At 39.3% G+C, this 9,499-nt stretch overlaps 1 protein-coding gene across 1 annotated transcript; it reads right to left on the bottom strand.

Annotated features, from left to right (window-relative positions):
• Positions 1-2,111: 2,111 nt before the first annotated feature.
• Positions 2,112-9,083, bottom strand: LOC100352226 (vomeronasal type-2 receptor 116-like). Its single transcript, XM_017339743.3, has 4 exons — positions 8,155-9,083; positions 7,240-7,467; positions 6,766-6,889; positions 2,112-3,046 (listed from the first exon to the last, which is right to left on the bottom strand). The coding sequence occupies exons 1-4, from the start codon at positions 8,896-8,898 to the stop codon at positions 2,112-2,114; spliced, it is 2,031 nt and encodes a 676-aa protein (XP_017195232.3). The 5' UTR covers positions 8,899-9,083.
• Between the last annotated feature and the right edge of the window lie 416 nt (positions 9,084-9,499).

Genomic DNA, 9,499 nt, shown 5'->3' with positions numbered 1-9,499 from the left:
GTCAAAGTAGTAGGATATAAAATCAATGCACAAAAATCAACAGCCTTTGTATAGACAGGCAATGCCATGGCTGAGAAAGAAATTATATGATCAATCCCATTCACAATAGCTACAAAAACAATCAAATACCTTGGAATAAACTTAACAAAGGACATCAAAGATCTCTACAATGAGAATTATAAAATCTTTTTTTTTTTTTGACAGGCAGTGTGGACAGTGAGAGAGAGAGAGAGAGACAGAGAGAAAGGTCTTCCTTTTTGCGGTTGGTTCACCCTCCAATGGCCGCTGTGGCCAGCGCGCTGCAGCCGGAGCATTGCGCTGTTCTGAAGCCAGGAGCCAGGTGCTTCTCCTGGTCTCCCATGTGGGTGCAGGGCCAAAACACTTGGACCATCCTCCACTGCACTCCCGGGCCATAGCAGAGAGCTGGCCTGGAAGAGGTGCAACTGGAACAGAATCCGGCGCCCCGACTGGGACTAGAACTTGGTGTGCCAGCGCCGCAGGTGGAAGATTAGCCTATTGAGCCATAGTGCTGGCCAGAGAATTATAAAATCTTAAAGAAAGAAATAGAAGAGGATACAAAAAAATGGAAAAATCCTCCATGTACATGGATTGGAAGAATCAATATCATCAAAATCTCCATTCTCCCAAAAGCAATTTATAGATTCAGTGCGATACCAATCAAAATGCCAAAGAAATTCTTCTCAGATCTTGAAAAAATGATGCTGAAATTCATATGGAAGCACAGGAGACATCAAATAGCTAAAGCAATCTTGTACAACAAAAACAAAGCCAGAGGCACCATAATAGCAGATTTCAAGACTTAGTGCAGTGGATCTATAATCAAAACAGCCTGGTATCAAAATGGATGGGTAGAACAATGGAACAGAGTGGAAACACCAGAAATCTATCCAAACATCTACAGCCAATTTATATTTCATCAAGGAGCTAAAACAAATTCCTGAAGAAAGGACAGTCCATTCAACAAATAGTGCTGGAAAAATGGATTACCCATGCAGAAGCATGAAGCAAGACCCCTACCTTATATCTTACACAAAAATCCACTCACTATGACCCGGCACTTTGAAATTATTAGAGGGCATCAAAGAAACCCTGCAAGATATAGGCACAGGTAAAGATTTCTTGGAATAGACCCCAGAGGTACAGGAAGTCAAAACCAATATTCACAATTAGATTACATCAAAAATCACTTTCTTATGTCTGGTATTGGAAAAAGTAAATCAAAGCCAGATTGATAATAAATAGCAATGAACAGATGGAAAAGTAGTTTACAGAATCACTTCTACATATAATGAAAACTTGGTGTGTGATTATCACATCATTTTAAATTCATATGAAATGATATATAATTCAGCATTTACTTGACAATGAATTACACATTGCAATGATTTAACATGTCTAAAGATTGTGCCAAAATATTTCAACTATATTAATAAGCTTATTTTAATTTAGACTCTAATGCATGAATAAAAACAGCAAAGAAACGTGTAACTCATTTTATTAAACTATGAATATGACAATGTCAATGAGTTGACATTGAAAATACAGGATTGAAAAGAAATGAAAAGTTTCAAGGGGAGCCTTTATCTGAGATTGGTTTTGTGCTTATGAACATAAAACCCAGACTAAGAAATTAGTTCACAGTATTATTTTGAAGAGAGAAGGAATGGGTCCAGCATGGGGGTATAGTGGCTATAAGTAGCACCTATAACCCCGACATCCCATGTTGATGCCAGTTCATGTTTTGTCCACTCACTTGCAACCCAGCTTTTTGTTAAGATCTAGAAAATGCTTTGGAAGATGGCCTAAGCCTTTCTGTCCCTGACACTCACTTGGAAACCTGAATTAATCTCCTTGCTTTGGCATGAACCAGCACTGGGCCACTACAGATATCTTCAGATGCCACTATCACATGGAAGGTTTCTCCCACTCACTATCTTCATTTTCTGTAAATTGGTCCTTCAGAACAAAAACATATTAAGATAAGTATAAACTGTTCATAAGGAGGGTACATTATGCAAGTGATTTTTTAATATCAGAATGCAAAATCAGTTTTATAATTTTAGATTCTGACCAATAAAAACTGACAGAGCCTAAGAACTACTCCTGAGAACATCTGTTTCCTTAGAAATTATTCTATCCCTTAATCCTTTCAAAGCATTCTTCTCAGGTCTGAAGAGAATAATGTAGCACTTGGGGACAAAGATGCAGCCCAGGAGCCCTGCACTGGAGGCCAAGATGGAGAAGACCTCCACAGCCACCATGACCTTCCCCTTGGTGCTGTGGTAGACAGGCAAGAAGGTCACCCAGACACTGCAGAACACCAGCATGCTGAATGTCAGGAACTTGGCTTCATTGAAGGTGTCAGGCAGATTCCTGGCTAGGAAAGCCACAGTGAAGCTCAGCAGGGCCAAGGAGCCCAGGTAGCCCAGGACACAGTAGAAGGCAGTGATGGAGCCTTTGTTGCACACCAGGATGATGTGGCCATGCTCAGAGTGTGCATCTGTGTCAATAAAGGGAGGAGAAGTCCCAAGCCAGATGGCACAGAGAGCCAGTTGGATCAGGGAGCAGATGGGAATAATGGAGTTAGGTACCCCTGATAGCAGCCAGTGTCTCATCCTTCTCCCTGGGGCAGTGACCTTGAAGGCCAGAACCACAGTGATAGTTTTGGCTAGGATGGTGGAAACAGCCACGGTGAACACCACTCCAAACGTGGTCTGCTGGAGGACACAGGTGGTTGTGTTGGGATGACCAATAAACAGTAAGGAGCAGAGGAAGCAGAAGATGAGGGCAATGAGCAGGATGTAGCTGAGACAACGATTGTTGGCCTTGACTATGGGAGTGTCTCGGTGCTTCACAAAGACCCCAAGAACCACAGCAGTGAGGACAGAGAAGCACAGAGCTGTGCAGACCAAGGTCATCCCCAGGGGATCTTCAAAAGACAGAAACGTCACTTTTTTGTGGAAGCACTGGTTTCGCTCTGTGCTGGCATACTGATGATCCAGACACTTCATGCACTGGTCCATATCTGGCAAGAAACGTACAAGAACATCATCCTGAGTTCAGTTATTTCTGATTCACAAGGACCTTCTGGAATAATGGACATAGCTAGTTTAGGCAAATAGCCCTTACTTGATGTTGAAATAGCATATAAAATAACATCGAGGAAATTATTGGCCATTATTCATGCCCATCTTCCTCATGTTAGCCAAAGTTATTACTTCATCTGTCTAACTACCTTACATACTGATGAGTACATATTCTTTTTCTCCTAACAAAGCCCTACAGGCTACTCTCTGAAACTACTCCTGGTGCTTTAAATCCTGCCTTTTTTGCCTGTATCATTTTAACACCACAAATTCATTCTTCATGGTTTCTCCACACTGGGAAGTGGTGATCAAGATTCCAGAGGTTTCCATGTATTATAAAGACTACTCTGACCTTTATGTATGGCACATGCTTGCTGCATCCTCACTTTCAACAAGAGCAAGCAGCAGTCCTTGTTTTCTTAAGTTTTTATGTAGTGATTGCATTTTTTCATAATTTTTTTATTTTAAAGTTTTTATTCAACAAATGCATTTTTTTCATAGAACTTTAGAAATATTGTGTTTCTTTCCCCTAAACCCACCCTCCCATCCCAACTCTCATCCCACCTCCCTCACCCTTTCCCATCTACTTCTTCATTATGTTACATTTTTATTTGATTTTATATACAGAGGACCAACTCCATATAACATATAGATTTCAAGAGTTTGCATCCACACAGACACACTACATATAGAGTACAGTTTGAGAAAAAATTGTAGTCGATTCTCACAGTTCAACTCATTATGGATGGAGTTCCTAAATGGGGAATAAATGCACAGTGAATTCATTGTTCCTTTAACAATTAACACTCGTACGTATGATATCAGTGATCACCCAAGGCTCTTGCCATGGGCTGCCAAGGCTATGGAAGTCCTCTGTAACCATAGACTCCATCAGCATTTGGACACTGCCATAAGCAAAGTGGATGTTCTCTCCTCCCTTCTGAGAAGAGTATATCCTTCTTTGACGATCATTTCTTTCCACTGGGGTCTCACAGAGATCCTCCATGTAGGCTATTTTTTGGCCAGAGTCTTGGCTTTCCATGCCTGCAGTGAGCCCTTGTTTTATTGGTGTTATTCCCTCTGTACTCTCATTGCCTAATCAATGACCAAAGGGCCCCAGTCTTTATTTCTAATGAGTGTTTTTATTTATTTATAATTTAATGGAAATGCAGAGTTTCAGAAGGAGGCAGAGAAGTATGAGGGAGAGAGAGGGAGAGGGAGAGAGAGAAGGACAGGAGGGCAGGGAGAAAAAGAGAGGGAGAAAGGAAAAGAGTGGAAAAGAGAAAGAAAGACATCTTCCACCAGTGATTCACACCCCAAATGATGGCAATAAATGGAACTAGGCTGTCTTAAGGCAATAAATGGGAGCTTCTTCTGGGTCTCCTACATGGTGTGGACTCAGAAACTTGGGATGTCTTCTATTGCTTTCCTAATCATCAGCAGAGAGCTGCATTGGAAGTGAAGCAGCTGAGACTGGAACTGCTGCCCAACTGGGATGCTGGCATGCCAGTCAGAGGCTTCAACTACTATGATGTAGCACTGGCCCCAGGTTCCCACTCTTAGTGTCATGCACTGGGAGATTTACTTTGTGAATTTTGGGTGCACAGAAAGCACACAACGATTTCACTAAACCACATCTCTCTAAGGTAGCATCTGGATAGTCATTCTATGGGCAAGCACTGATTGAGAGATCACCATTAGAAAACAGATGATCAAGCTCTAGAGAAACACAGAAGAGTTGTGCACTTGATACCTTCTGGATAAGATGCCACCCTTGAGCAGATTTCCACCAAGGAACACACTGGGATGCTGCCTGTAATCAAAGTCAGTCTGGAGATCACCTTGAACCCTACTGGCATATTTCCACTTTGCTGCCTTTTGATTCTTGAACATGAATTTTATCTCCATCTCTGCCAGTATCCCCTTCTTTTTCCATACATTTCTCCATCAATGTCAGTTGTCACAACTTGCAGATGTCTTCCAAAGTTTAGGTGGTCTTATTTTTGGATAGTTCATACTTTTGAGACATTACATGTGCTCATCTTTCAGAGCTTTGTTTTCCAGAATTGATAAGCAAAAATATCTCTTTTTGTATTTAATCTAGTATTCCAGCACTACTTAATTACTGATTTTTGATTGTATTACATCATCCCAATATCAGTTGAAAATGATGCCATTTTAAATCTTCCTCTATAATAAGTTGAATGGCTTTCATTTTTATTGTATGCACAAACAGACCAATGGGTAATTTCTTGCAGAAGTTGCATTCTTTATTCAACTTTGTATCCAATCTTCAGCCATAACTTCCATGTTTTTTAGCATTCTAAAATACACTTTAGGATTGAAAACTGATCCTCCTTTTTGGCATTTTGTGTTGTTTTGTTCTTTTTTTATAATTCTTAGATCACTTAAATTTATTAAATGGTTTTCTTCAGAAATGCTAATTCTTATTACTATTTTTCAAGGATTATAAACTGAATTACACTTTATGCAAGACATTGGGCATGATGTAACCTATTTAAAAATACTGTTGGGTTTACATTGTTTAAAATTTCTATGTGTGAATTTATTTCAACAACAGTGTCTTACAATTTCATTTTGCTGAAATATCTGGCAGTATTTGATCAAACAAGTTAAGATGTTCCTGTAGAAGAAACAGAATTTTTCCTATTCTGTACAGTAGTTGAGAAAGAGTTCCTTTCCTATGTGAACATTTGATAAAGGTGTTTATCACAATAAAAGTATTGGGAATTATTTTAATAACTATGAGGTTACTTGGATTTTTCAAATATTTCTCAAAGTTTTTATAATGTTTCTATCTGGAAATTTCTGAATTTCTTCTATATTCTTCAATCTATCACCATTAAATGATTCACATGTTCTAGTATTAGTATCTTTTATATCTGTGCAGAGATCTCTTCAGCTCTCTTTGTGTAACACACACAGACATTGTAATCTTGTTTTTAGTACTGTTCCAACTGGTTGAGGTTCATAAATTTTACTTGTTTTATGATCACCAACTGTAGGCTCTTCCAATTTTTATTTACTTCAGTTTCCTTATAATGTCCACATCCTATCTTCAAGGGCTTGTGTTGAATTTGCTGTCATTGACGTACCTTGATATGCATACTTTTTACCATGGAAGTCAGCCTGTATTCTTTCAAAATAAATTTTACTCATGAGTGTGTATGAGTGTAAGCATAGGAATGTTCCTGAAGATTTATATTGTGATACGCAATGATTTTGCTCAAAGGCTAAGGTTAGCTCGTTTATGATATCTGATGAGTATTATCCTCAGCATGATATACTGTATAATTTCTAATACAGTTTTTCAAATTACACACAGTTTGATGAGAGTTGTGCTTTCTTACTCCAAGCATGCTATACTTGAATTAGGTGAAAGCATTTTATCTATTCATGTACAAGGAACACAGACGTGAATTTACCTAAATGATTTTGCAAATACTACATGCAGTAAAGTATAGTGTGCAAACTTTTATCATTTTAAGGGTTATTACTGAATATAAGGTTTAACTTCTACCAGAAGGTGAAAAGAATCTTCTGAGCAGTCATACTCCACATCCTTTTCTTTCCATGGAGAAGAGGACTATTTTAAGAAACAGGTGTTAACTTCTCCATGAGGCTGGCACTGACTTACCTGTCTGATTGGAAATCTCATTCTCAGGACAAGGTGTGCAATCAAAACAACAGGTAGGCTTTCCCTCCAGAGGGGTTTTCCTGAATCCAGGGCTACAACTCTCACTGCATACTGAGTGTGGAGTCTGAGAAAAATCAGATGTGTGTTGGTCAGAGATGGGACTATTGCTTATGTTCCATGTAGTGTTTTCAAGTCCTGCACAACCTGTTCACTTAAACTGTAAATACCTATTTCTGACACAATGATGGCATGCAAGTTTATTTTCTAAATAAATAAATAGATTCAAAACATGTGGAGGAACAAGTGCGTGTACTGTCCAACCTCAGACACTAAAAACATAAGAAAGTATTTAGATTGGAAGGGGTGTAGTTTAATGTCTCTAAGTGTGTTTTTAATAAGCCAAGTGGCACAAATCCCCATATGAATTGTGGGTAACAATGTGCATTGTGAACCTTATGATCAGGTGCAACTTACCTCTGTAATTCCTGTGGCCCACTCTATTGAATTCTCAGAGAGAGACAACTTCTGGCTCTGTGAGGCATAAGGGGAAAACTGTCCTACTTTAACCTTATGAACAACACCATATGGAAAATTCAGAAAGTTGAGAATGTCATATTCAGCTTCCAAATTCCTCAAGTGATTCAAATTCACTAGGTCACCCGCAGGATTGGTAAATTGGAGGTTCTTGAGAAACGGGTGCAACTGAAAAAATACATTATATTCACATGAAGACTGCCCAAGCAATAACACATCAAACCCAGTTTAAAGAAAGCCTTTTGTTTGTAATCACAAATAAACAAAGGGAACTTTTTATAGCCACCCAATGAATTAAAACTAAAACATGATGAGAACTACATCAAAGTAAGTATGATTTCACTCATTTTCATCTAAAAACTAGGGCAATCAAAAAGATCTAACTGTGAGATTCTGATCATTTCCAACTGTGGAGTCCATGCTACTAACACTCACTTATTTTCTCAGTGTACCTAGGAAAACCATCTGTAGTACAGTTACCAGGATAAAAAAATGCAATTTAATGAGATGTCTTATGTACATTGTGGCTGAACATACTCAACAACATTTGACACTAAAAAGCAATATTTTTTTTACTGTTGAGACAGAAAATGGAATGACACAGTCTAGGTATTCACAAGTCATAATTAAATTGACAGGATGGGAGAGTACTTTTTAAGACACAACACTGAAGCTTATCCAAGTTACCTTCCCACTTGTCAATGGAACCCTGTGTCTTATGACAAATTACAAGCAGAGGCTCATATATATCTCGTGATTGGAGAAAGGATCCCAAGCTACTTGGTTTGAACACCGGCAGAAGCTGTTAAAGGGATCACTTCAGGAGTACATGTCATGCAATGGAAACCAAATTACCTGCCAGGGAGAAAATGCCACCTTTTCCCCCTTGTTCCCTGGTTGCATTTCTAACAATTGTAGAAGCATCTCATGTATGCTGTGGGCCACAGCATACACAGCATTATATATGTTGTAACTCCCATCACTCATGCTCATATCAAAATTATGCCATGTCAATGATTCCAAGGAGGTATTCAGTGGACAGTTTTTCAAGGTTTTGCAGGATGCCCCAGTAACTGAGCAATCAAAAACCGATGACCAGAATCTTAAGAGGTAAATGTCTTCTGGGTATTTGGAAGGGTTAGCTGTCCGAAGAAAGTTTTTGAAACCAGAGATCTCACTATGGTGGTGTGAAAAAATGAGAGTCCCATGGAATGAGTGGAGCAGAATATGACGCTCATCGCTGGCAAAATCCCATTGTGAGGTGGTGACCCAGACTTTCCATGTCATTACATGTTCCCATGTTGGAAAGCTGATTCCTATGAGTGAATCAGTGTCACAGAAAAGAATCACCACATTTGCTGATGATTTTAGGATCTTGATATGAAACCTATTCTGGAGTGACATACGAGACTCCTCAGTAACTGGAATCAATTCCACAAAGTCCACACAGATGCCATTCTTCTGCAGCTCTACTTTCAAATTGGACATAAACTGAATACCTTTTGGGAGGTCTGAGATGGCCAAACCCACCCAGGTCCAGCTGAAATGAAGCATCAAGGAGACTATGCCACGGGCCAGAGAAGTGTCTTTGGGGGCCATCTGATAGAGGGAAGAAAACTGACCACTGTCACTCAGAAGTGGTTCAAAAGACCCAATTGTCAGCTAAGGGAAAATGCAAGAAATATGTGTAAGTATATTGCCATAGTGTACTATCTTATTCCTGAAGAAATTAAGCAGATGATGGAAGCATCAGAAGATTTTAGAATATTTCATTTTTCTCATCTGCCTTGCATGAAAACATCCTAGTTCCTGAGACATTACATTCACAGATTAAGGAAAACATTTCTCATTTTCACTCACCAACACTCAGCTTCTGATAATATGTGGCTAATCCACCTAATCTCTATACGCCTTCCCTTTTGATCACAAGCTGTGGCAAGTGTATTTGGTTCTGTCACTTAAATTTTTGGGTCTAAGTCAGGCACCTCAGGTGATGTGTTTTATCCCTCTCTTTCACTTACACACTCACCTGTGGAATTTTGTAGAGTTCCAGCAGTGTCCCTACTTGGACAGCAATGCTTGTTCCTGATATTACAGCTACAGACTTGCTCTGTTTCCTACACGTGTAATTAGGAACATCCTCTTCCAGTCCTGCAAGCCAGATGAAGGGATTCTGCAGCACCATCATGTCACTGTGCAT

The sequence above is a fragment of the Oryctolagus cuniculus genome (assembly GCF_964237555.1).
Source record: "Oryctolagus cuniculus chromosome 16 unlocalized genomic scaffold, mOryCun1.1 SUPER_16_unloc_1, whole genome shotgun sequence".
In the NCBI taxonomy this organism is placed as follows: Eukaryota; Metazoa; Chordata; class Mammalia; order Lagomorpha; family Leporidae; genus Oryctolagus; species Oryctolagus cuniculus.
Note: the sequence above shows the minus strand (reverse complement) of the source record. Positions and strands in the feature narration are given on the sequence as shown.

Excerpts from the sequence above, each read along its gene's own strand:
- LOC100352226 (XM_017339743.3), bottom strand. The coding sequence starts at position 8,898 with ATGGCCCCCAAAGACACTTCTCTGGCCCGTGGCATAGTCTCCTTGATG. Across the intron at positions 7,468-8,154 it reads TGGCATTTTCTCCCTGGCAG|TTGCACCCGTTTCTCAAGAA; the intron begins GTAATTTGGTTT and ends GTATTTTTTCAG. Across the intron at positions 3,047-6,765 it reads TGAGATTTCCAATCAGACAG|ATATGGACCAGTGCATGAAG; the intron begins GTAAGTCAGTGC and ends GTTTCTTGCCAG.